Raw genomic sequence first — 26350 nt, 5'->3', positions numbered from 1 at the left:
TGATCTTCCCTGAGTCAGTTTCCCAGTTGTGGTGTTTTCCTGTCAAGCTGCCTGTGATTGGCCGCCGCTGCTCTTCTTCCTCATTTCTCAGTAAGTGCAGTAATTACTGTTGTTGTGACGCGGCACTTCCTCCTCCGTCGGACCGTTTCTCCTCTGGACGCCTGCTCAGGCTGAATCACAGCTGAGTGAGGAGGAGGAGACGCGCTGAACAATGTCCTTTTATGGCGTCTGAGGTTTTTTTAAAACAGGAAATGACATCAGGAGAGTGGGGATCTCAGAACAGAGAGGATGGAGATGAAACCTCTGACACTGGACCCTGACCCCCTCACCCCCTCACCTCCTCCCCTCCTCACCCCCTCACCCCCTCACCCCCTCATCTCCTCACCTCCTCACCCCCTCATCTCCTCACCTCCTCACCCCCTCATCTCCTCACCCCCTCACCTCCTCCCCTCCTCACCCCCTCATCTCCTCCCCTCCTCACCCCCTCACCCCCTCACCTCCTCACCTCCTCACCCCCTCACCCCCTCATCTCCTCACCTCCTCACCCCCTCATCTCCTCATCTCCTCACCCCCTCATCTCCTCACCCCCTCATCTCCTCACCTCCTCACCCCCTCATCTCCTCACCCCCTCATCTCCTCACCCCCTCACCTCCTCACCTCCTCACCCCCTCATCTCCTCACCCCCTCACCTCCTCACCTCCTCACCCCCTCACCTCCTCACCTCCTCATCTCCTCACCCCCTCATCTCCTCACCCCCTCACCTCCTCCCCTCCTCACCCTCTCATCTCCTCACCTCCTCACCCCCTCACCTCCTCATCTCCTCACTCCCTCACCTCCTCATCTCCTCACCCCCTCACCTCCTCATCTCCTCACCCCCTCACCTCCTCATCTCCTCACCCCCTCACCTCCTCACCCCCTCATCTCCTCATCTCCTCACCTCCTCACCCCCTGACCTCCTCACCTCCTCACCTCCTCACCCCTGACCTCCTCACCTCCTCACCTCCTCGCCCCCTGACCTCCTCACCTCCTCATCTCCTCACCCCCTCACCTCCTCACCCCCTGACCTCCTCACCTCCTCACCTCCTCATCTCCTCACCCCCCCACCCCCTCACCTCCTCACCTCTTCACCCCCTCAAACTGAAATAGATGTTTGGATGCAGATGTTATTTCTGCCTCTCGGAGGCGTCGGCCCTGACGACGCTCCAGACGTGTCGCTGCAGATACGAGTCGACCTCGGCGTTAAAACCAGACTCAGCCTGTAAAAGATCTGACTCAACGTCTTCTTCACCCTGGAGGTCGGACGACTTCTTCCATCTCCTGAACTCGGTTTATTTGAATTTTTAAATATATTAATTGAGGGTAAACGAACTGGTAACAGTTCACTTCTCAGTTGAACTCCGTCCGTCCAGACGAGCATCATCAGTCGCCGCAAAGAAAAGTCTGTTTAATGTCGGACGTTTGCATCAACACATTCCTCTTTGTGTGTGTGTGTGTGTGTGTGTGTGTGTGTGTGTGTGTGTGTGTGTGTGTGTGTGTGTGTGTGTGTGTGTGTGTGTTTGTGTGTGTGTGTGTGTGTGTGTGTGTGTGTGTGTGTGTGTGTGTGTGTGTGTGTGTGTGTGTGTGTGTGTGTGTGTGTGTGTGTGTGTGTGTGTGTGTGTGTGTGTGTGTGTGTGTGTGTGTGTGTGTGTGTGTCGCACACTCAACTTTCACCTCCACCAAGTTTCTCGGAAATCTATCTTTTCATCCTGCTGACGGAGACTCTTTGAATTCAAAGTCGGTGTTGTTGTGATGTTTCACATCACAACGACGAGACGTCGCAGTTTTTAAACTTCTGCTATTAACGTGGGGAGTTTTGTTTAAGAAGCATGACATGTTACGAGCAGCTGATCAGGTTATGAGAATGGCGTTGAGTGTAAAACGTGGGCTGGATGAATGAACTGATTGTGACCTGGTGTTTTGTTTGCTTTTGTCTTCAGTCAGAGAAGAAGAAGAAGAAGAAGAAACGCGCCGCTGATCGTCTGACTGGGCAGCAGAGCTGTCACTCAAACAGAGTTCCACATCAGGTAAATCACTGCTCTCATTGGCTCCTGTGGTTCTGCTTGTTTTCACGCTGCTAACACAGGACCACGGTTCAGTTTGATCCGGACTCAGACCTCCTCTCTTGGTCCGGACCAGGTGTTTGGTCTTTTGGTCTGAGGAGGAAACTTTCACACCCGTAGTTTTGGTTTGTACCAAATTGAAAAGCCCGAAGCTCCGGACCCAGGAGGTCGGAGTGACAGGTTCCTGAACAACGGATTCAGGAACACGCTGATCTTCGTGTCAGTTTGGAGGAAACCGTCCGTTTTCCTGCCTCGTTTCTATCAGTGACCACAAACACGCGGCGTTACTGCTGATAACTGATCCTCTGTCCGTCACGTCCTCCCGTCGTCGAGGCCGCGAGCCAGAAAAAGAAAAGAGGAACTGATCTAGTGACACAGTGTCAGCAGCAGGAAGTGAGGCGGCGGGTGTCAGGGCGTCTGTGTTGTGACACGATCTCCTCCTCCCTCGTCTCCTCACGTCTGCTGCTCGTAACTCACCTCCGGCCTCTTCACTTCCTTCACCTCCGCTCGCTTCTCAGACGCTGTTCTACAAACTGTGGATATAATGTGCAGCTTGGTCTGAGTCACGAACGGACGATGATCCAAGTCTCAGTTCACTCGACCAGTTAAAGGAAATCGTACCAACTTTATTTCCTGGTGGATGAGTTTCGGTCTGTCGTCCATCTTTGTCTCCGTCTCGTGCTTTAACTTTAAAAAGAACAACGTGTTTCATGTTTGTGTCAGATGTGGTTGGTTTGTGCTGAAACTTCTGTTTCCTGATTCTCACTGACGTCATGTTTCAGTGTGTCTTCTCATCTCGTCGTTTGGACGTGGTTTGATATCGACAAATCTTTCTGTTCATTTACAGACGTACGTTTGTGGCCTCCGGGAGTTTGATTGTGATACTGTAATTAATAGCACAGACAATATTCAGACAGTTTACATGTTATTTACATTTACACGGGACACAAATACAACATGTACAGGAAGTGTGCGTCTGTAACGTGAGTGTGTTTGAGTCAGTTTGTTGTTTTGCTGCATCGCTCTGACGAACAGCGCGAGGTCTGAAAATAAGAAAATCATAATCAGTTTATGTTTTAATCAGATTAAATGTCAACTGACGACGGCGGAGGTTTTCTGATCGTGCAGATTATTCGAGCATGAACCATAACTCGCTGCCTCTCACTCGAGTGGTTTCTTTTCTGCATGTCAGTATAACTGACACACACGTGTTTCTAACAAAGGTATAAGTGACTGTACGTTGTTGTTGGTGGTCACAGGTGTGAGCGGGCCGGCGGTGCAGAGCAGCAGTCATGGTGGCCCTGTCGCTGAAGATCGGCGTGGGCAACGTGGTGAAGACGATGCAGTTCGAACCGTCCACCATGGTGTACGACGCCTGCCGCATCATCAGGGAGCGAGTTCCCGAGGCGCAGCTCGGACAGCGTGAGTCGCCTCTCCGTGAATGAATGAATCTGTTGACGATTACTTTGATTAATCTGGAAAATCAAATAGACAAAAGCTGCATTTGATCCTTTCCGGGCGTTTATATGATAAACAACTTGCTCGTCTTCTTTCAAAGAACTTGTTGGCTCATCGAGCGTTCGCTTCAATTGGCTTCATCAGTGTCTTCATTACATGAATCTGTTGGTGGATGTTCTCAAATAAAATAACTCAACGCATCTAATAACTAACTGAAAACTGAACTAAAATAACAGTTTTCATATTGGCTCATGGCTGTATGTCTCATATCGGCAAACAGATCGACACAGTGCAGCTTCTGCGTCGACTCTAAACAGAAAAAACAGTAAACTGTTGTTGTACGTTAATAAAATATGAATAGTTCTGATAAAAGACGAGCGACGCAACATCGTTTCAGTCACGAATCAGATAGTTAAACTTTTAAAATGAAAAATAATTTAAACATTCATATATTCTGAACTCCTTTTTACAGAATAGAAGACACCTACAATTATTGTCCAAAGTATTTTTCTATATCTGGAGAAAGAAAATCTTTACTCGTGATTTATTTTGAGACATTGATTAAATATCTTGGACTCTGACTGTGACTCCCTCGGACACGGAGTCTGGACACTTCAGCTGCAGCTTGTCAAACACAGCTCCGCTCTATTTGTGGATGATGATGATGAAGATGATCTGGGCCAGTCTGTGCGTCGTACAGTAACGTGTCATCAGCGGCTGCAGGCAGAGTTCTGACTCGTGACGTCAGAGGCTTGTTTCGACCTGTGACTCGTTACGAATGCTCAGACTAAGAGTCTCCGACTCTGTTTCTCCTCTGCAGCGAATTAACAAAGTCTCTCAGTTCTGAAACGTGACGCCCGACGCGCTCACGCCAGATGTGTTTTCTTCTTCTGCCGAGCGTCCTTCGATCCACTAACACACGAGACAACATGTACGACTGTTTGTGTTTCCCTCCTCAGCCAACGACTACGGGCTGTTTCTGTCCGATGAAGACCCAAAGAAAGGCATCTGGCTGGAGGCGGGAAAGGCCCTGGATTACTACATGCTGAGGAATGGGGTGAGTCACTCGCAAGAACCAACGGGAGGATGAGGAAACGAGTCCAGTGGTTTTTAAACGTCCAGAGTGAAACAACGTCCTGTCGAGGAAAACTGAGGAAATCCACAGGAATCTTTTATTGAGCTGTCACTTTTTATTACAAATTCAAAAACATGGAGGGAAAGTTTCATATTCCAACTGTTAATGACGTACTAATTCAAAACATTCAAACTAGAAGCATTCGGGGAGCGTTCCAATACATCAAATCGAATCGTGTGCCACGTCAAATTAATTCACACTTGATCTGATCTCTTAACTTTATGAATCGATGGTAACACGTGTGACGCTGATCAAGATAGAACACAAGGAAGTGGCGCTGCCGCCTCCCACCTGTTCGTTCCCCTCTACCTGTGAACTGCGCGACGCTGAAATACTTCCCACTCTGTCGCTTTTTCAAAAGAAATCAAGATTGAATTGATTTGACACCACACACAGTTCGTGCGAATGGGTCGCTACAGTTCGAAAATGACATTAACCTACATTTTGTGGCAACAACGTCTTGTTTCAGAAGAGATTTGACTAAATTTACTTTTGGGAATTGATGATCACATGTGATTCCACATCTCATGACTCCAACTCTTCCTTCCTCTCTCCGTCCGTCAGGACACTCTGGAGTACAAGAAGAAGCAGAGGCCTCTGAAGATCCGCATGCTGGACGGGACGGTGAAGACCGTCATGGTGGACGACTCCAAGATCGTCAGCGACATGCTCATGACCATCTGCGCCAGAATAGGTTCGGCAACATGCAAGGACTCTGCTGCTTTGAGTGTTTCTGCAGCGCAGCCTGGAACGTTAAGGTTCTGTGTGTGTGTGTGTGTGTGTGTGTGTGTGTGTGTGTGTGTGTGTGTGTGTGTGTGTGTGTGTGTGTGTGTGTGTGTGTGTGTGTGTGTGTGTGTGTGTGTGTGTGTGTGTGTGTGTGTGTGTGTGTGTGTGTGTGTGTGTGTGTGTGTGTGTGTGTGTGTGTGTGTGTGTGTGTGTGTGTGTCTCAGGCATCACGAACTACGACGAGTACTCGCTGGTGCGAGACATCGGCGAGGAGAAGAAGGAGGAGACGATGGGAACACTGAAGAGAGACAAGACTCTGCTGAGAGACGACAAGAAGATGGAGAAGCTGAAGCAGAAGCTGCACACGGACGATGAGTGTAGGACGCAACACACACACACACACACACACACACACACACTGTGACTGTAACACGCCCGGTGATGTCATGGTTCCTCTTTTCTGTTTGTCGTCAGTGAACTGGTTGGACCACGGCCGGACGCTAAGGGAACAGGGTGTGGAGGAGACGGAGATGCTGCTGCTCAGGAGGAAGTTCTTCTACTCGGACCAGAACGTGGACTCCAGAGACCCGGTCCAGCTCAACCTGCTCTATGTGCAGGTACACACACACACACACACACACCAGGACGGCCAAACCAAAATTGTTTCCTATTTGCCGTCACCAGCGTGATCCGCCCTGACGGGTTCGTCCCCGGCACTCGATGAATCCTGGGATATGTTGAGTTGGGATCCATCCTTGAATCCTTCGTTGCTCGGGACAGGAAGGGGGATATTTGAAGGAGAACCTTGAAACGTGACGACCGAGTCGCACCGTTTTGACGCTGTCGGTTTTCATATGTGGCCTCAGAAGGAGGCGGAGCCTGAATTGGGACACAGCTGTGGTTCACTGTCGAGTGTCCGTTTCCTCTTGTGTTGTTGTGTCCTAACTCCTGCGCCTGTTTGTTTGTTTCTTCCCAGGCCCGTGACGACATCCTGAACGGGTCTCATCCCGTCTCCTTCGACAAGGCCTGTGAGTTCGCAGGTTACCAGTGTCAGATTCAGTTCGGCGACCACAACGAGTCCAAACACAAGCCTGGATTCCTGGAGTGAGTCACGTTCATCGTCACGTCCACATCCCGTGTCCCTCCGTTCGTGTCGCCGTGTGACGTCTCTGCTCTGAGTTGATTTCGTCTCCCTGTTTCCTCCTCAGCTTGAAGGAGTTCCTTCCCAAAGAATACATCAAGAACAAAGGAGAGAAGAAGATCTTCCAGGTGAGACTCCACCTCTGTCGATTCTCTCTCTGGTGCTTCGTGTTGCAACCATCTCTCATCATGAGCTTTGAGACTGATGTTGAAACGATAACCATGAGTCACGAGCTAATTGAAGAGCGATGACTCGTGTTTGTTTGTCTTCGTCGCAGGCTCACAAGAACTGTCAGAACATGACGGAGATCGAGGCCAAGGTCAGCTACGTGAAGCTGGCCCGCTCCCTGAAGACCTACGGAGTCTCCTTCTTCCTGGTCAAGGTGAGGAAGAGGCGATCACAACTCCCAGCATGCAATCTGCCAGGGGGCGGGTCCCCGAGCAGGGGGCGGGTCCCTGAGCAGGGGGCGGGTCCCCGAGCAGGGGGCCTGATATTTCTCCTGGAGGTCAGAAGGAAAAGTGAAGCTTTGAAAATAAGAATTTGAGTCCGACCGATATGGATTTTGGGTCAATACTAGGGTGTAAAAAAATGTCCATTAGAAAATATCGGTTAATATTTATATATTGAAGAAGCAAAAATTGAGTCTTAATATGTTGCTATGAAACTCTTGATATTTAACAATTTAACCATAAAATAATTTTACTTCATTATAAATAACAATAATTGAATGAAAAGAAAACACAAATACAACTAAATATATAAAACATGAATTGAGAAAATAAAGTTTTTTATGTGAAATATAAACATTAATGCTCAACATCTTTTCTGCTTTGTTTATTCTGTAAAATAAACTTTTTTATATCTGTGACTCACATCAGCTGATTTCAATCGACTAAATGATAAACATCCTCTTTGTTTCATTTAATCTGCATCATGTGACTTTTATCATATTTGTTTCTGCTCTGACAGTCGTAGATCGATTGAGTTAGTTGGGACACAAACAACAACAAACACCAAACTTTATTTTGACTCTGACACGCCGACCAGAGGAGCCGGGGATCGAACCACCGACCTTTATGATTAGCGGCTTTTCCTCAGAGACGCTGGACGTCGGTCAGACCTGGAGTCGCTGAGAGAAAGTTTAGATGATGACGTCATATGAAATCTGGCACAACATTCATGGCAATTGGCAACATTTGACACAACATGACAATTGAACAGTTTGTATCAACGTCTACACGTCATGTTCTACACGTGTGCGTCAGAGGCGACAGAAAATAGACTGATGTTCTGAAATCTAATCAAATATTATTGAAAAAATTATGAGATGAAATTTAAAGGAAAAAAAAATCGTTTTAGTTTTTTGTTTTGGTCTTACAGTTACAGCCCAGTAGGGGGAGCTGCAGCCCCTCAGCTCCACCTCCTCCACATTCATGTTTCCTATTTTAATTTACCAACATATATTAATGCATAAGTTTCCAAGAAAAAATATATTCTTACACACAGAAGACATTTTAATGAGAATAAAGATGTAACGAGGAAGTGGACCGTCATGTCATGTGGACTTGTGCTGCCGCTTCCTAAAGCGTTTTCCTCCGAACGTCCCGCAGGAGAAGATGAAGGGGAAGAACAAGCTGGTGCCGCGTCTGCTCGGCATCACCAAGGAGTGCACGATGCGCGTGGACGAGAAGACCAAGGAGGTGATCCAGGAGTGGAGCCTCACCAACATCAAGCGCTGGGCCGCGTCGCCCAAGAGCTTCACGCTGGTGAGTTCGTCGACGTGGATCAGAACCGGGATCAGGAGCCTGCTGGTGGACGGAGACGGAACACAAACTGCAGCAGCAGCGTCACGTCTCGCGTCTGAGCTTGTTCCTTCTTCTGTCTCCAGGACTTCGGAGATTACCAGGACGGGTATTACTCGGTGCAGACGACTGAGGGCGAGCAGATCGCTCAGCTCATCGCCGGCTACATCGACATCATCCTCAAGAAGGTAACGGAGCGACAGAACTCTGAGTCCCGAGGCTCAACGGTCGGGGGAGAAACTCTTAGGAACGTCGTCGTGAATAAAGACGCCACCAGAGCTTTATTTGTTTTCTCATTTTACTCCTCGTTTGTTTGACTTCCACTTTCCTTAGAACCACGATGATGGTTTGTGTTTGTGTGTTTTCTGCCTTTTCACAGAAAAAGAGCAAAGATCACTTCGGTCTGGAAGGAGACGAAGAGTCGACCATGTTGGAAGATTCTGTGTCTCCCAAAAAGTAAGCGTGTGTGTGAGGAGAGACTGTTTGAGACCAGGAACTGAGGTCTGGACAGTTTCCGAACCAGTAAAATGTCCGAGATATCTCAGAGTGACGCTGACGACCTCCGTCTGGGGGAAACCCTCCGTATTTCCTTCCCCTCTTCCCTCCAGGTCCACCGTGCTGCAGCAGCAGTTCAACAAGGTGGGCCGGGTGGAGACGGGCTCGGTGGCCCTGCCGGCCATCATGCGCTCGGGGGCCGGGGGACCAGAGAGCTTCCAGATGGGCTCCATGCCGCAGCCCAAGCAGCACATCACCAGCGGGCAGATGCACCGCGGCCACATGCCTCCGCTGGTACAACACGAGAGAGGCGCTCACACCGGTCTCCAATAATCCGTCTTGCTCCGGCTCTAATATCGATATTGAATTTATAAATGTTTGTGTCCGCAGACGTCGGCGCAACAAGCTCTGACCGGAACCATCAACTCCAGCATGCAGGCGGTTCAGGCTGCGCAGGCGACGCTGGACGACTTCGACACTCTGCCTCCGCTGGGAACCGACGCTGTGAGATTTAACTCCTTCCCTTTGAATCTGAAGTGGACTCGTCTCTGGTTGGTTCCGTCTCTCTGACCCATTTTCTTTCTCGTCGTTTCAGGCGTCACAAGCCTGGCGCAAAAACAAGATGGACGAGTCCAAACACGAGATCCACTCGCAGGTGGACGCCATCACGGCCGGCACCGCCTCCATGGTCAACCTGACTGCAGGTCACGCAACAATAACACACCTGATTACATTTAAAGAGTCAGAAACACAACTCCCCGTATTATAACCGTCTGAGAGGTCATGTTCACGTGAACCTTGCCCTCCCGTCCCCAGGTGACCCGGCAGAGACGGACTACACGGCCGTGGGCTGCGCCGTCACCACCATCTCCTCCAACCTGACGGAGATGTCGAAGGGGGTCAAACTCCTGGCGGCACTGATGGAGGACGAGGGGGCGAACGGGCAGCAGCTGCTCGGCGCCGCCAAGAACCTGGCCTGCGCCGTGTCCGACATGCTGCAGACGGCTCAGCCAGCAAACACGGAGGTCGGTGCACCGCCGGACTCGTTGATTCATTCTCAAATTAAGTTTGTTCTCAGCGTAGTTTGAGTTTTGTGTCCGTGGTTCTGTTTTGTCTCGCAGCCTCGTCAGAACCTGCTTCAGGCCGCGGGGAACGTGGGCCAGGCCAGCGGAGAGCTGCTGTCCCACATCGGAGAGACGGACACGGACCCACAGTTCCAGGTTCGTCTGTCTTTAAAACTGCAGTGTGTAATATTCAGAAGAACATGAATATATTGTCCATAACTATGTGAAAATGAAACCACTTCCTGTTTGCCCCTGATACCTCGACTCCCGAACGAGGTCATCTACAAGGTCAATCACGAGACGCGTGAGGACGTCGTGTCTCTGTTGTTGTGTGATGAATCTGTTTCCTGTCACTTCCTGTATTTGACGTCCGTCTCTGACAGTTTCCAGGTTCAGGATCGTTCAGGGCGACCGGACGGAGAGTCTCCTCTTATTGTCAGACCCTGGTAACAGAACGTGTCCCGAGGGCAAAACGCTCCCATCTGATCTGAAGAGCCAATCAAATCAATCTTCTGTGTAAAAATTATAATTCAATCTGTCAATAATTCAGTTCTACTCCAAGAGGCCACCTGACGTCTCCAGAGAGGGATTATACATTCTGTTTAATTCTCCTTTAATCTGACGGAACGTGGTCACACACATTATGAATCATATCAAAAATCAATCACACAGGTTTTATTCAAATATACATGGAAAAACTCAAATGTATGATTTTCTTGGTGGAGGATAATAAATGTCAGCGAATCAGCAGGAAAATCTCCGGAAGATTCACCACTCGTCTGAAAGTTCCAGAAATGTTCCGGCTCGTGAACCCGACTCGGAAAACCTTGTTGCCTTTTTTTTTTCATATGTGAACGGAAAATTGTCCTGAGTTTGCCGTTCACATGTGAAGAATGCAGCTGGAGATTTTCCGAGACATTTTCCGTAGATAATGTCTGAAAACATCTTACAAATTTTTGATAGTAACTTTGGCAAATTCCATAAAGTTTTCCTCGCTCCTGCTTTAGCTGGAATAACGTTTAAAGATATTCGGGTGTCGTCTGTGTAACATAACATAATCTGACAGAAACAACAAAGACATTAAAACTCTCCTTATGGACAATAATATAAAAAATACTATAAAACAGCAATATGGAGGCAGAGCCGCTCAACTGTCTGTCAGGTGTTTCACTTCCTCCTTTCAGATTTGAATAAGATCTGAATTATTATTCCTAATAACTTTATAATCTATAAAATTCCAATTGTTCAAATTTCTTTCAACCAACGTCTGTAAATAAAGATGGACGACGTGACGGCTCCCGAAAAGTGAAACCTAATCCTCCTCATCGCCCCCTGGTGGCTGACTGTGGTTTAGGCCATAAGCCCCGCCCCCTCCATGTTAGCAAGTGGAGACGTGTCGTCCATCTTTATGTACATTCTGTGGTCATAACACATTTATTAATAACTCTCCCTCTTCGTCCCAGGAGCAGTTATTGATAGCTGATCAATGTTGATTGTCGTGTGTGTTGTTGCAGGACATGCTGATGCAGCTGGCTAAAGCCGTGGCGAACGCCGCTGCTGCTCTGGTGCTTAAGGCGAAGAACGTGGCCCAGAAGACGGAGGATTCAGTGCAGCAGAACCGCGTGATCGCCGCCGCCACCCAGTGCGCCCTGTCCACGTCGCAGCTGGTGGCCTGCACCCGGGTGAGTCGTCCACAGAGCTGCACGCCGTGACGGTCCGTTCACCGCAGCTCCCATATTCCTTGCGTAACATCTCCATCTCGTCCCCGTCGTCGTCCAGGTTGTGGCGCCGACCATCAGCTCGCCCGTGTGCCAGGAGCAGCTGATCGAGGCGGGCAAGCTGGTGGCCAAGTCGGTGGAGGGCTGCGTGGATGCGTCGCAGGGCGCCACCAACGACGAGGGCCTCCTGAAGCAGGTGGGCGTGGCCGCCACCGGCGTCACGCACGCCCTGAACGAGCTGCTGCAGCACATCAAGCAGTACGCCAGCGGAGGCCATCCCATCGGACGCCACGGAGAAGCCACCGACCGCATCCTGGACGTCACAGAGAACATCTTCAGCTCCATGGGAGACGCTGGTGGGTGGAGCTTAACTTTGATCATTTTCCCAATTATGGAAGTGTCTTTTAACTCCTCCTCTTCCTCTCGTGTAACAGGCGAGATGGTGCGTCAGGCGCGGATCCTCGCCCAGGCCACGTCAGACCTGGTCAACGCCATCAAGATGGACGCAGAGGGAGAGTCCGACCTGGAGAACTCACGCAAGCTGCTGTCGGCCGCCAAGCTGCTGGCGGACGCCACCGCCAAGATGGTGGAGGCGGCTAAGGTCTTTAACCTATAACCTCTGAACATGACAACTTTTACTCCCGATAAGTCGAGTTTGACCTGACGTGTCATGACCCTTTCACCTCAGGGCGCGGCGGCGAACCCCGACAGCGAGGAGCAGCAGCAGAAGCTGCGAGAGGCGGCGGAAGGTCTGCGCATGGCGACCAACGCCGCCGCGCAGAACGCCATCAAGAAACGACTGGTCAACAAGCTTGAGGTAACGAGGAAGAGCGGCAGAGGGCAGAGAAAATCCGTCCTTGAGTTTATTATTTTGTTCTCACAAAGCTGAAACTCGTCTATTTCCTATTTCTCCCGTCAGAACGCGGCCAAGCAGGCGGCGGCGGCAGCCACTCAGACCATCGCTGCCGCTCAGCACGCCGCCTCGTCCAACAGGAACCAGGCTGCTCAGCAGCAGCTCGTCCAGAGCTGCAAGGTATACGAACGAGGACACGTGACACACCGACGTCTTCATCTCTGCTCTTCTCTCAGTCTGACATTAAAACAATCTGATCCATGTGACGTCAGGTGGTGGCGGAGCAGATCCCTCAGCTGGTGCAGGGAGTCCGAGGCAGCCAGTCGCAGCCCGACAGCCCGAGCGCTCAGCTCGCCCTCATCAGCGCCAGCCAGAACTTCCTGCAGGTAAATTTCGCTCAGCTAACAGAGGCAACGCGTCTTCAGTTCCACTGTTTATGTTGGTAAAATCCAGCTCTAACAGTTTGTCTCTTCTTCTTCTTCCAGCCGGGGGCGAAGATGGTCACGGCCTCCAAGGCCACAGTTCCCACCATCGGTGACCAGGCGTCAGCCATGCAGCTCGGACAGTGTGCCAAGAACCTGGCCAGCGCCCTGGCCGAGCTCCGCACCGCCTCGCAGAAGGTACGAAGGTTCCGATTTGTTTAGATAAAGGTTGTGAGTAAGAAAATGACGTTAAACATTTGATGGTGCGTGTGCAGGCTCAGGAGGCGTGCGGTCCGCTGGAGATCGAAAACGCTCTGTCGATGGTGAGGGATCTGGAGAAGGACCTCAAGGACGCCAAGGCGTCAGCGGAGCATGGGAAACTCCAACCGCTGCCGGGAGACACGGTGAGACACACACACACACACACACACTGAACTGGGCGTCGGCAGCAGAATAAAGAAACTGTGTGAACAATGTTTGTTTTCATCCATCAGCTGGAGAAAAGCTCCCAGGATCTGGGCACCAGCACCAAGGCCGTGAGCTCGGCCATCGCCCAGCTGCTGAGTGAGGCCACGCAGGGCAACGAGAACTACACAGGTGTGAACACACACACACACACACACATACACACACACACACACACACACACACACACACACACACACAACAACAACATCATCATGATCCTTCTCGTACTGAACTCCGTCTCCTCCCGATCCAGGCATGGCGGCCAGAGACGTGGCCCAGGCTCTGAAGTCCTTGGCCTCGGCCGCCAGAGGAGTCGCCTCCACCACCGATGACGCGCTGGCCCGTAACGCTATGCTGGACTGCGCCGGCGACGTCATGGACAAGTCGGCCAACCTGATCGAGGAGACCAAGAGAGCCATCGCCAAGCCGGGAGACGCGGAGAGTCAACAGAGGCTGGCGCAGGTCGGACGCTTGCCGAGGGACGGGGGTGCGGATGTTCAACACGACCACCCAGTCCTGCAGAGACATGTGACCTCCGTGCATGCATGTGTGTGTGTGTGTGTGTGTGTGTAGGTGGCGAAGGCGGTGTCTCAGGCGCTGAACAGATGTGTGAACTGCCTCCCTGGGCAGCGCGACGTGGACAACGCCATCCGCAGCGTGGGCGAAGCCAGCAAGACGCTGCTGTCGGACTCTGTGAGTACAGTACAAAACGTCCTGTCTGTGTTTTTATAACTGCCACAAAGTCTTTTAAAACAATCTTCCTCGCTCTAGTTCCCGTCCAGTGGGCGGAGCTTCCAGGAGGTGCAGGCGCAGCTCAACGAGGTGGCGGCCGGTCTCAACCAGTCAGCCAACGAGGTGGTGCAGGCGTCCAGGGGGACCACGCAGGACCTGTCCCGGGCCACCAGCAAGTTCGGACAGAACTTCAGCAACTTCCTGGAGGCCGGCGTCGACATGGCGGGAACGTCGCAGGTCAGAGACGAGTGTCGTCGACACACACTTTGAGTGACAGCTCTCTGGTTCACAGCTGTTACCAATCAGGCTTTAGATGGAGTTACCTTAGGGTTTTGTCAGTTTTGTTCCTGGACAGTTTAAATCACGAGGATGATAAACAATGACGTTGCCCCTCCTCCAGTCTAAAGACGACCAGACGCAGGTGGTGTCCAACCTGAAGACGATCTCCATGTCGTCCAGCAAACTGCTGCTGTCGGCCAAAGCTCTGTCCACCGACCCGAGTTCCCCGAACCTGAAGAACCAGCTCGCCGCCGCCGCTCGGTATCCAACGCCGCTCCTCTCTCTCTCCGTCTCTTCATTTATTTCACTGTCGATCAGCGTGTGACGTGTCCGAGTGTGTGTGTGTGTGTGTGTGTGTGTCCGCAGGGCGGTGACGGACAGCATCAACCAGCTCATCACCATGTGCACTCAGCAGGCCCCGGGTCAGAAGGAGTGTGACAACGCTCTGAGAGAGCTCGAGGTAACGACCTCATCTTCTCTTCACTCTGGTGACACTCTCTCTGAAAGGTCATGTGTTTCATGTGTGTGTGTGTGTGTGTGTGTGTGTGTGTGTGTGTGTGTGTGTGTGTGTGTGCGTGTGTGTGTGTGTGTGTGTGTGTGTATGTGTGTGTGTGTGTGTCACGTGTGTGTGTCACGTGTGTGTGTGTGTGTGTGTGTGTGTGTGTGTGTGTCACGTGTGTGTCACGTGTGTGTGTGTGTGTGTGTGTGTCACGTGTGTGTCACGTGTGTGTGTGTGTGTGTGTGTGTGTGTGTGTTTCCGTGCAGTCGGTGATCGGGATGCTGGAGAACCCGACGGAAGCCGTCAGCGATCTGTCGTACTTTGATTGTGTCGACAGCGTCATGGAGAACTCCAAGGTAGAACACACGTCATCATCATCATCATCATCACATCTCTCCTCTCACTTCTGTACTCTTTCTCAAACGTTTACTTCTCATCTTACAGTTTTTTAATTTTTAATTTAAATATTTTTTTGTAGGTTGTTTTTTCGAGGTCAAGAAACATGAATCAGTGAAGAGTTCAAAAAAGTAAACTTGGGCCTATAAGAAAACAACTTTATTTATAAGAGAAGATAAATACAGTGTCAAAGTCTGATCACATCTCATGAGAAAATATGTTTTCAACAGGCGCCATTAGATCAGTTGCTCACAGGACGAGACGGCAATGTAGATGCTGTTGAAATAACATTGTAACATGGAAAGAAAATAGGAGAAGAGGAAGTTGAGCCTTTCAAATAACAATTAAATATAAATAAAATTATTTTACATTACACAATACGAGCCAACATTTGGCAACAAAGCAACATGTCCCACACACTTTATTATATTTTAGAACTTTTTAATGCTGTCTGAACATTTGCGTAGAAAGACATTTTTCCAAACCGCACCGTGTTCTGTGACTTCCCTCCGTCAGGTCCTCGGCGAGTCCATGGCTGGAATTTCCCACAATGCCAAGAATTCCAATTTGCCTGAGTTCGGTGATTCCGTCAGTTCTGGCTCCAAGGCCTTGTGTGGTCTGACTGAAGCCGCGGCTCAGGTAACGTCCTGACTGAAGTTCTACTCGACACCTGTAGAGTCTGTGTGTTCTGTAAACTGACTCTGGACCTGCTTGTGTTCCAGGCGGCCTACCTGGTGGGAGTGTCGGACCCCAACAGCTCCGCGGGTCAGAAGGGTCTGGTGGATCCCGCTCAGTTCGCTCGGGCCAATCAGTCCATTCAGATGGCGTGTCAGAACCTGGTGGACCCGGCCTGCACGCAGTCCCAGGTACGGGCCAACGTCTCCGCAGCATCATCATCACCACCAGGTCTTCTTCTTCATCCGGTCTCTTGGTTGATCCGAGCCGATTGCTCTTGTTTCAGGTTCTCTCGGCCGCCACCATCGTGGCCAAACACACCTCGGCGCTGTGTAACGCCTGTCGCCTGGCCTCCTCCAAGACGCCCAACCCCGTCGCCAAGAGGCAGTTCGTCCAGTCGGCCAAGGAAGTGGCCAACACCACCGCCAACCTGGTCAAGTCCATCAAGGTTTGTCGTCCTCTTGACATTGGACCGTGTCTAAAGGCACGACGAGACGAGGACACGGGGAGGTTTAATAGAAAACTAATGTTCTTGAATCGAGAACAATCATTGGGTGAATCTAAAACTAACCACGTGTTCCTGTGCAGGCTTTGGACGGAGCCTTTAACCACGACAACAGAGAGAAGTGTAAGTTGGCCACCGGTCCTCTGATAGAAGCCGTGGACAACCTGACCGCCTTCGCCTCCAACCCGGAGTTCGCTAGCATCCCTGCTCAGATCAGCCCCGAGGTTTGTCCCCAGCTTCGCTCTCAGAACATTCCTACATGACCCTTAACCATTCTCCAAACTGACCTGTCCTCCCTCTCATCCTCCTCAGGGTCACGCAGCCATGGAGCCCATCGTGGCTGCGGCCAGGACGATGCTGATGAGCTCGACCGGCCTGATCCAGACGGCCCGCTCTCTGGCCGTCAACCCCAAAGACCCCCCGAAGTGGTCGGTGCTGGCCGGACACTCCAGGACCGTGTCGGACTCCATCAAGAAACTCATCACCAACATGAGGTAAACTCTACTGCTGTCGCTTTAGGTTTACATGTTTTACATGATGAGAAACTCTGCATAAATCTGTTTATATGTAAAGCAAAAAAGACAGTTTGGTCTAAATCTAGACCATGAAGTAAAAGAAAAAGCAGAAAACAAACTCAACTGCGTCTTATTTGCTGTTCGTGTGCAGAGAAAAGGCTCCTGGTCAGAGAGAGTGCGACGATGCGATCGAGGTGCTGAACGGCTGCATCCGTGAGGTCGACCAGGCCTCTCTGGCTGCCATCAGCCAGCAGCTAACACCCCGAGAGGACATCTCCATGGAGGTACACACACACACACACTATCACACACACACACACACACACACGTACACACGCACGTACGCACACACACACACAAACACACACGCACACACACGTACACACGCACACACACACACACACACACACACCTTAAAATTGCCTTGAATTTAAACTTAAACTAGAAGCATTCTTCTGACAAAGCTAACGTTGTATCTCGCCACTTGAAAGGTGAGAAAAAAGTTCCTGGATCTTTCCATTTTCCTTGGATCCACTCCAAAATGTAATACGTTGTTCATCGGGTCAGATCCCACCACGACACTAAAACCGGTGCTGTCGTTTTTTGAGTACACAGATAAGAGCATGGCCTCCTTGGCAGACGTTAAAATGATCATGATCTTTTCAGGACATGCTTAATATGGAGGCTATTGTTTTTTAAATGCAGCAATGTGTGTGTGTGTGTGTGTGTGTGTGTGTGTGTGTGTGTGTGTGTGTGTGTGTGTGTGTGTGTGTGTGTGTGTGTGTGTGTGTGTGTGTGTGTGTGTGTGTGTGTGTGTGTGTGTGTGTGTGTGTGTGTGTGTGTGTGTGTGTGTGTGCGTGTGTGCGTGCGTGTGTGTGTGTGTGTTGCAGAATCTCCACGGGCAGATGGCGGCCTCGGTCCATGAGATCAGTAACCTGATTGATCCCGTGGCGGTGGCTGCTCGCTCGGAGGCCTCTCAGCTGGGACACAAGGTAAAACACCTGACGGCCGTCTACACTCAGACACACTCGCTCGTCTCAGAGTCTCTTGTCTTTACATGTGATGTCTTCCTCGTACACGTGAACAGGTTTCTCAGATGGCGAGCTACTTCGAGCCTCTGATCATGGCGGCCATCGGCACCGCGTCCAAGATCGTGAGCAGCCAGCAGCAGATGGCCGTGTTGGACCAGACCAAGACGCTGACCGAGTCGGCCCTGCAGATGCTCTACACCGCCAAGGAGGCGGGAGGAAACCCCAAGGTACTGAGTCTGACACCTGCGGTCACACTGAGGCCCCTGCGTTTGTGTTGTGGTCAGATGTCGTAGTAGTCCGGTGATATAAATGTGTGTTTGTTATTTGATTTGTTTCCAGGCAGCGCACATGCAGGAGGCGCTGGAGGAGTCGGTGCAGATGATGAAAGAAGCCGTGGACGACCTGGGCACCACCCTGGCTGAGGCTGCCAGCGCAGCGGGTGCAGTGGGCGGCATGGTGGACTCCATCAACGACTCCATCAATAAAATGGAGGACTCGCCCGCTCTGGACCCTGAAGGCACCTTCGTGGACTACCAGACGACCATGGTCAGGACGGCCAAGGCCATCGCTGTCACCGTACAGGAGATGGTGAGAAGTTCGGACAATCGTTCTCATAGATCTTATGACCTCTACGGTCGTCAGGTGTTTGTTTCTTAATTTAGATTTAACAGAGGAAGTTCCCTAATTTAGATCTTCTCATGTCTCCTCAGGTGACCAAGTCTAACACGAACCCGGACGACCTCGGGGGACTGGCCAACCAGCTGACCAACGAGTTTGGAAATCTGGCAAACGAGGCCAAATATGCAGCCGTGACCGCGGAGAACGATGAAGTAAATAAAAAACAAACGCACCTCAAGCGAGCGCGTCGTCTTTTCCTTTAGGAGACCGTTTGGTCACGTTGGTCACTTCTTCTGTTCCCAGATCGGTTCTCACATCAAGAAGCAGGTGGGCGAGTTGGGTTTCAGCTGCACAGGTCTGGTGACCAAAGCCGGAGCTCTGCAGTGCAGCCCCAACGACACGTTCACCAAGAAGGAGCTGATAGAAGGCGCCCGCAAAGTCTCCGAGAAGGTCAGACCCCAACCAACTGCCTCTCTTCCACTGTTTGGACCTGGATAGTTTTTTCAGTGAGTTCTAAATCTTCATTTCTTTTCCCCTCTGTCTTCTCGCAGGTGTCCCATGTGCTGGCGTCGCTGCAGGCGGGAAACCGCGGCACGCAGGCCTGCATCACAGCAGCCAGCGCCGTGTCCGGAATCATCGCCGACCTCGACACCACCATCATGTTCGCCACCGCTGGAACTCTGAACAGAGAGAACTCTGAGACCTTCGCGGACCACAGGTTCTTACTTTTCACCCCCAGAGACACAGATCGTAGAGGAACCAGAACCTTCCGGGTTTGACTAGTCTTTGTCTGTGTGCAGAGAATATATCCTGAAGACGGCCAAGGCTCTGGTGGAGGACACCAAGCTGCTGGTGTCCGGCGCCGGAGCCAGTCAGGAGAAACTGGCCCAGGCCGCCCAGTCCTCAGTGATCACCATCACCAAACTGGCGGATGTGGTCAAACTGGGAGCGGCCAGTCTGGGTTCTGAAGACCCAGAGACTCAGGTACGGAGGTTTCTAGTCTTCTGAATCTTCTCGTGGCCCATGAACCCCCTGACTGTGTCCGGGCTCAATCATCAGCGGGTGAATCGGTAAAGTTCTGTGATCTCGACAGGTCGTCCTGATCAATGCGGTGAAGGACGTGGCCAAAGCGCTGGGGAACCTCATCAGCTCCACCAAGGCAGCCGCGGGCAAACCTCACGACGACCCGAGCATGCTGCAGCTCAAGAACTCGGCCAAGGTACGAAACTAAGAGCACAGTCGGCCAGGCTCGTGTTTTACTTTGTAATCGATGACGCAGGCGACAGTTCCACCGCGACATCGCGGTTTATCTTCTTGCCGTCAGTCGAATCTTTGGTGACACGATCCGACCTGTTGTTGTAGGTGATGGTGACCAACGTGACGTCCCTCCTGAAGACCGTGAAGGCCGTGGAGGACGAGGCCACGAAGGGAACCAGAGCTCTGGAGGCGACGATCGAACACATCAAACAGGAGCTGACTGTGAGTAAAGAACATCCAAACCTCTTCCAACAAGCAGGTGGAGGTGTTCCCTCCCTAACGCTCCTCCTCACTGGCTTCACCTCGCAGGTGTTCAGCAGCTCCGAGCCGCCGCCGAAGACGACCACGCCCGAGGAGTTCATCCGCATGACCAAAGGAATCACCATGGCGACGGCGAAGGCGGTGGCCGCCGGCAACTCGTGCCGCCAGGAGGACATCATCGCCACGGCGAACCTGAGCCGGAGGGCCATCGCCGACATGCTGCACTCCTGCAAGGTACACAAGGAGCCAGGTTTCCATCGTGAGTCTCGTAACATCTCACGTTGTTGTTGTTTCCCTTTAAAAGAATCCATTTCCTCTGTCTGCTCCCGCAGGAAGCAGCGTACCACCCAGAGGTCGGCAAAGACGTCCAGATGAGAGCTCTGCGCTACGGCAATGAATGCGCCGCCGGATACCTGGGCTTGCTGGAGCACGTGTTGGTGGTAAGACGTCACCACCCACACGAACCCCCACAGCAATACTGATGTTAGGGAATTAGAAAAATGTCAGATTCCAATATGTTCTTCCGAGACAATGCCCCAAGTTTAGGTGTGAACTTCTGTAGAGCAACAGGATTTGTTCTCTTGGAAGATGAAACCAAACTGAGTCTTGAACAAAAGAGTGGGAGGAGGCGTTGGGAACAATGTGGTTGCAGCGCCCTCTGCTGGACAAACTGCACAATGACACTGTTTCCCAGCGCCAACCTATTTTTATGCTCTTTTTTATTCTCTAAAAGTTTCACATCAGAAAACATAGGTGCTGATACCAATATGTGAGCAATAGGCTCATATTTGTTGATAAGAAGTTTAGAAATATGGGCGGGCCTAAATTTGGGTTTGAATTCTCCGTAGCCACAGTTTAATCTTGACGGACAGAAACAGAGACCTTTGGAGATTAATACATAATTTTACAACTAAACAGTATTTCACATCACATCAGGTCGTGAATCAGCTGCACGTGACACTGAAGGATGAACGTGTTTGTATGCGAGATCATTGCAAAACTCGCCGCTTCTTTAAACACACCGCATGGCGGTCTGCTCACAAACCCTCTCTCTCTCCATGTCCCCGTCTTTCGGCCGTCATGTGTTTGATAAACTCTTCTCTTTCCTTTTTCACGACGATCCCGTCAATGTTCTTTTAAAACTTGTGGCTCACTGATGTCGGTGGAAGCCGGTGAGTAAACCGCACGACTGTGAAGTGTGTGCTTTGGTTTTAACACTGGACTGAAAACAACTTGATTCCACGAAAAAAAAAAAAAAACGAGTGTGTCGTCAGCGGCATGTTTCTAACAGGAAGTGGAACGTGGACAGATCACCAGAAAATATTCACATTGATGACTCTATTTTTCATAAAAACTACTTGAACCGATAAATGAGCCGATTCATTTAGTAGTCGATTACTAATCGATTAATCGATTAACTGTTGCAGCTCTACTCTGAACCTCAGAGCTTGAAGTGACGCACGGATTTGATTGTTGTTTGCTGTTTCTTGTAGCTCAGGTAACGGAGTGTGTGTGTGTGTGTGTGTGTGTGTGTGTGTGTGTGTGTGTGTGTGTGTGTGTGTGTGTGTGTGTGTGTGTGTGTGTGTGTGTGTGTGTGTGTGTGTGTGTGTGTGTGTGTGTGTGTGTGTGTGTGTGTGTGTGTGTGTGTGTGTGTGTGTGTGTGTGTGTGTGTCACACCGGTGGTATGTGGATGTTTTCTGTGTTTGGCCCCGGCTGCATGCGTTCCCAGGCGGTTACGTCCTCGCCTCTTCATCTCCTCATGACAACACATCTGAATAAAGCTGAGCTCGGTTGTCGGGGGCTGATTCCTGTTAAGACCCTGCAGCTGTCGCCCGCTGCTCCAACTGTCCACCGACCGAGGACGGACTGAGGACACGGACACATCTGAGCTGCTACAAATCACATCAGTCGTCCATTATCTCCATTCACTCATGAGACACGTCTAATAATAACACGTCACGTGATTCTTTCAGCTTTTAAACACGTCCGACGGCAGAGGGAGGATTTGTTGTTGAAAGTGTTGATTCAAGAACTATTCCTTCATCCCCCTTCAGTTTGACCAGTTTCCTCTGGTTGGCAGCAGACTGACGTTGCACATCTACGCTCATCTCTGGCTAAATCTGCTCTCCATTTATTATTCTGCAAGATTAAAGATTTAATATCTACAAACCTAAACGTCGATACTGATACAGTCTGTGAAAGACTCGTATCGACCTGTTGAACGAGTCTGACTCTTGTGCACAGAACAGCAGTTTTTGATATTGACAGTTTTCTATTTTGAATTGATTGTAAAAATTAAATCTCACTGTTGTGTTGGCAGCCCACGTCGTCTTAGCACCAGCTGTGATTCGTCAGTGAGAGTGTTAGGTTGAATTAACGTTTCCCTTCTTCTTCCCACAGATCATCCAGAAACCCACTCACGACCTGAAGCAGCAGTTGTCCAGTTACTCCAAGCGCGTTGCCGGCTCCGTCACCGAGCTCATCCAGGCCGCCGAGGCCATGAAAGGTATCTTAACCTTTGACCTCTTCAGCGACAGTAGTGACAGCCGTCGTGAGCGACCCGCGCCAGGGCGACGGTTTTGCCTCTTGATTTACATCGAATGGAGGAAACTCTGCACTGAGTTGTAGCATTTCACAAGGAATTACAGTAGAACACAATAATGCAATAATTCACAGATAATGTAATAATTTCCTGATAATGTAATAACTACCAATATTGGAATATAAATCTGTATTAAAAACAAGCTAATGGAATAAATGACTTAAACGGTATACAATTATCTCGATCTCGATAATGTTATAAATATTTACGTAAACAGGAAGTTATTACATTATTGGGTTAATCATATTTTAGCCGAACCGGCAATAATTTCTCGATAAATTTCTCAGAGATTATTACACTTAATTTGCCCAATTAAGTTGAGATGGTGGTAAATCAGGAAGTATAGACGTATTAACAGAGGACTGGCAGACATCTGATTTATTGTTCTTCTGTTTGTCTTTTTAATAAATTTGTTTTCAGGAGAAGAACTCTCTTATTTCGTTTTACTGTTTTTCTCTTGTACAATGAGAAGAAATCTGCCAAATCGAGGTTCAGAGTCAGGAAAAAATGTTGAGTTGCACAAATTCACAATGAATTCCAACACATACGTCAACTTGTCAAACAAGGTTGTCATCGTGGTGTCGTGTGTGTTGCAGGCACCGAGTGGGTCGACCCCGAGGATCCCACCGTCATCGCGGAGAACGAGCTGCTGGGAGCGGCGGCGGCGATTGAAGCGGCTGCCAAGAAGCTGGAGCAGCTGCGGCCGCGGACCAAACCCAAGGTCAGAATTCTCCCGAGGCCTGTTTACCACAGCCGCCGGGTCGCGCTCGCACCGCGATGGATGTGGCCTGTCGCACACGTCCACCCTGTTAACGTTTCAGTGTCTTTGAACTCAACGTGTGTTTCTGACGACGGTGGTTTCGTTTCCCTCGTTTCCTGCTCTGAACAGGAAGCGGACGAGAGCCTGAACTTTGAGGAGCAGATTCTGGAGGCGGCCAAGTCCATCGCGGCCGCGACCAGCGCTCTGGTCAAAGCTGCTTCGGCTGCTCAGAGGGAGCTGGTGGCTCAGGGGAAGGTACGTCTCAACACGTCTCCGTCAATCAATCAATCAATCAATCAATCAATCAATCAATCAATCAGTCTGCCCAGTTCTGCAGAGCAGCGTCCAGAATCAAAACATGGATCCACAAAGAACCAAAAGGAGCAGTCGCAGTTTTCCATCACACAATAAAGTATTATAAATATTTTGCCCCTTTTTTCCCCCGAAGTTGGAAAAATCATCTTCTTCAAAAAGAAAAGTTCCCACCATGAAGTTTTTCCATAATCATACATCACACGTCACTGAGAAATTAATGTCCATCTCTTATTTCACAGAACAACAAACAGTCTGTCGTCTCTCAGGTTAAAGGTCGTGTTTCCTGAACGCCACACGAGGATCTTTGTCTTTTTATGGAAATGATTCTTCACATTTGGTTCTAGACTGTAGCTTCTTCTTCTTCATGAGACAATGTAATATTTATTTCCTGATCTCCTCAGTGTCACAAAGTCAAAATAAAAAAAAATAATATATAGGACTTGTCACAATAAAAATAAAACCAGGACTTCAGCTCGGAGATGATGAACGAACAGTGTCCAGTGAATATTTTTGTTAGTTTAAGTTCTCATTTTTGTTTGGGAAGTTGAAACTGAAGTGGAATAATAATCCATCATTTGCATCGTGTAAACATCGCGTCTAGATTTGATTTTAGATATCTCATGTTGATTGGACATCCTGTACTCGTCCTTGTTTTGTTCAAAACCAGAATAGCGGTTTTGAACAAGAGAGTATCCTTGTTCCCTGTTTTATTCTTTGTCCTCGAGGTTCCCTCGCTTACGAATTCCACTTGTTCCACTTCAACCATGTCGAAAACCCCTTAGGCAACTTGTTTCCTGACATTCTTTTTTGTGTGTTTCATATGTATTTATATATGTGTACATATATACCATAATGTTTTGTGTTCTCAGGTGGGAGCCATCCCAGCCAACGCGGTGGATGATGGACAGTGGTCTCAGGGACTCATTTCAGCCGTGAGTCTTCCTCCCTGCAGTGGAATTAAGATTAGGATATTATTTTATTCCAAAATCTCACCCCTCGTTTACCGTTTGACCCCCTCCCTCTTAGGCTCGAATGGTCGCCGCGGCAACCAACAACCTGTGCGAGGCGGCCAACTCGGCGGTGCAGGGCCACGCCAGCGAGGAGAAGCTCATCTCGTCCGCCAAGCAGGTGGCGGCGTCCACCGCTCAGCTGCTGGTGGCCTGCAAGGTGAAGGCGGACCAGGACTCCCAGACCATGAAGAGGCTGCAGGTCAGTGCTGCACACACACACACACACACACACACACACGGTGCCAGCGTCCAGCCCCTGGTCGTGACGGAGGCTTGACTGACGCACATTAATCAGACGAATACGAGACGTGAGTTTTATTCAGAGGCCGATTTTTTGGTTTACCAGAATCCGACTCCTCCCACGGAGACAAGGAATCCCCATTAGTCCCCATGGCGACCGAGTATGTTGAGAGCTCCAAACTTAGCTCTCTAATCCGGCTCCATCAGGTCCGACATGTGATCCGGGTCGAGAGCATAGTGAGATGTGAGGTTCTCCTCGGAGCCTCGGTACCTGCTGAGGTGAACAATCACATCCGTCACCGTGTGCGACAGCTGAGCGCCGCCTACGTCGCCAGGTCAGGGGTCAGGGTTCAACTTTTCTTTATGACCTACGTAGGTTCCTCTCTTCTTACGCTTTTTTGCCATTATTGAAATATCTGCCACCGTCACAGGAAACAGAAACACGTTTGTAACTCAGACCGTCGGACACTGAACTTCTCTCCAAGTTTGAGACGACCCTGATGACATCACTATGACCTCATGACGCTCCCCCGCAACCGAGGAGACGCTGACCTCTGACCTCTGAGTGAAAACTTCTTCTCAAAAAGCTCAGACTCACAGATGGAAACAATCACCAGTGACCTTTTTGTGTGTGTGTGTGCGTGTGCGTGCGTGTGTGTGCTTGTGCGTGCGTGTGTGTGCGTGTTCGTGTGCGTGTGCGTGTGTGTGCGTGTGTGTGCGTGTGTGTGCGTGTGCGTGCGTGTGTGCGTGTGTGTGCGTGTGTGTCACATCAGCCCCCGTCTCATATTCTCTGATCCAATCAGCAGCAGCTTATCTGCTGCTCTTCTGGGCCTGCAGCTGCCGCCGCGGTAATTCCTGCACATTCATTGGCTCTGGAAACAATCCACCGGAGCGTCGGCAGCTCCGGGATCTGGGAGGAAACACTAAACCCTGATCTACGATTACAGACTCGGACCTCGCTGCTTTTTTAAGGCCGTAATTATTCCGAATGCTGAGTAACGAACGGTCTATGATGATGAATGTGTGAATGTCTGAAGAACAAGAGTCGTTCATACGTCGACTCACCGGTTTATTTTCTACCTCCAACAATAATACAATATCATTTTTTAAAAATTCGTTTCAGTCTCTGATTTTAATCAGACATGCTGGTGTGTTGTTTGTCAAAAAATTGTTTTCCGAAGCAACGTCCCTGACTTCCGATTTCCTCTCCTGTGTGTTTACTGTTGACCATTTTGATCCAAGTGCCAAATTCAAAAAACTCCCACAATGCAACA

The 26350-nt window shown here is 50.1% G+C and overlaps 1 protein-coding gene across 3 annotated transcripts in view; it reads left to right on the top strand.

Moving 5' to 3' along the window:
* tln1 (talin 1) overlaps positions 1–26350 on the top strand; it is a 36584-nt gene that overhangs the window by 7478 nt on the left and 2756 nt on the right. Inside the window, exons 2-56 of one of the 3 annotated variants that reach the window (XM_047329379.1) lie at positions 1977–2063; positions 3359–3521; positions 4517–4614; positions 5257–5386; positions 5643–5795; positions 5893–6035; positions 6395–6522; positions 6627–6687; positions 6837–6941; positions 8170–8325; positions 8448–8549; positions 8741–8817; positions 8970–9150; positions 9247–9360; positions 9452–9560; positions 9673–9881; positions 9978–10076; positions 10304–10366; positions 11435–11602; positions 11700–11994; positions 12073–12239; positions 12327–12455; positions 12558–12671; positions 12764–12877; positions 12977–13111; positions 13189–13317; positions 13408–13510; positions 13635–13843; positions 13955–14074; positions 14153–14350; positions 14514–14653; positions 14759–14852; positions 15158–15247; positions 15804–15926; positions 16010–16153; positions 16249–16410; positions 16551–16691; positions 16780–16961; positions 17134–17266; positions 17873–17974; positions 18070–18240; positions 18353–18601; positions 18724–18843; positions 18935–19081; positions 19183–19349; positions 19432–19615; positions 19725–19850; positions 19994–20110; positions 20198–20383; positions 20482–20589; positions 22550–22655; positions 23348–23472; positions 23641–23766; positions 24696–24758; positions 24853–25035. In XM_047329379.1, coding sequence (XP_047185335.1) covers positions 3392–3521; positions 4517–4614; positions 5257–5386; positions 5643–5795; positions 5893–6035; positions 6395–6522; positions 6627–6687; positions 6837–6941; positions 8170–8325; positions 8448–8549; positions 8741–8817; positions 8970–9150; positions 9247–9360; positions 9452–9560; positions 9673–9881; positions 9978–10076; positions 10304–10366; positions 11435–11602; positions 11700–11994; positions 12073–12239; positions 12327–12455; positions 12558–12671; positions 12764–12877; positions 12977–13111; positions 13189–13317; positions 13408–13510; positions 13635–13843; positions 13955–14074; positions 14153–14350; positions 14514–14653; positions 14759–14852; positions 15158–15247; positions 15804–15926; positions 16010–16153; positions 16249–16410; positions 16551–16691; positions 16780–16961; positions 17134–17266; positions 17873–17974; positions 18070–18240; positions 18353–18601; positions 18724–18843; positions 18935–19081; positions 19183–19349; positions 19432–19615; positions 19725–19850; positions 19994–20110; positions 20198–20383; positions 20482–20589; positions 22550–22655; positions 23348–23472; positions 23641–23766; positions 24696–24758; positions 24853–25035 — 7428 coding nt within the window. In that variant the 5' untranslated portion in view covers positions 1977–2063; positions 3359–3391. Of the gene's footprint in view, positions 1–1976; positions 2064–2579; positions 2750–3358; positions 3522–4516; positions 4615–5256; positions 5387–5642; positions 5796–5892; positions 6036–6394; positions 6523–6626; positions 6688–6836; positions 6942–8169; positions 8326–8447; positions 8550–8740; positions 8818–8969; positions 9151–9246; positions 9361–9451; positions 9561–9672; positions 9882–9977; positions 10077–10303; positions 10367–11434; positions 11603–11699; positions 11995–12072; positions 12240–12326; positions 12456–12557; positions 12672–12763; positions 12878–12976; positions 13112–13188; positions 13318–13407; positions 13511–13634; positions 13844–13954; positions 14075–14152; positions 14351–14513; positions 14654–14758; positions 14853–15157; positions 15248–15803; positions 15927–16009; positions 16154–16248; positions 16411–16550; positions 16692–16779; positions 16962–17133; positions 17267–17872; positions 17975–18069; positions 18241–18352; positions 18602–18723; positions 18844–18934; positions 19082–19182; positions 19350–19431; positions 19616–19724; positions 19851–19993; positions 20111–20197; positions 20384–20481; positions 20590–22549; positions 22656–23347; positions 23473–23640; positions 23767–24695; positions 24759–24852; positions 25036–26350 lie in introns of those variants that run through there. The other 2 variants (XM_047329381.1, XM_047329382.1) reach the window with 2 other exon arrangements.

Source organism: Scophthalmus maximus, chromosome 20 (genome assembly GCF_022379125.1).
Source record: "Scophthalmus maximus strain ysfricsl-2021 chromosome 20, ASM2237912v1, whole genome shotgun sequence".
Lineage (NCBI taxonomy): Eukaryota > Metazoa > Chordata > Actinopteri > Pleuronectiformes > Scophthalmidae > Scophthalmus > Scophthalmus maximus.
This window is presented reverse-complemented; position numbering and strand designations above follow the sequence as displayed.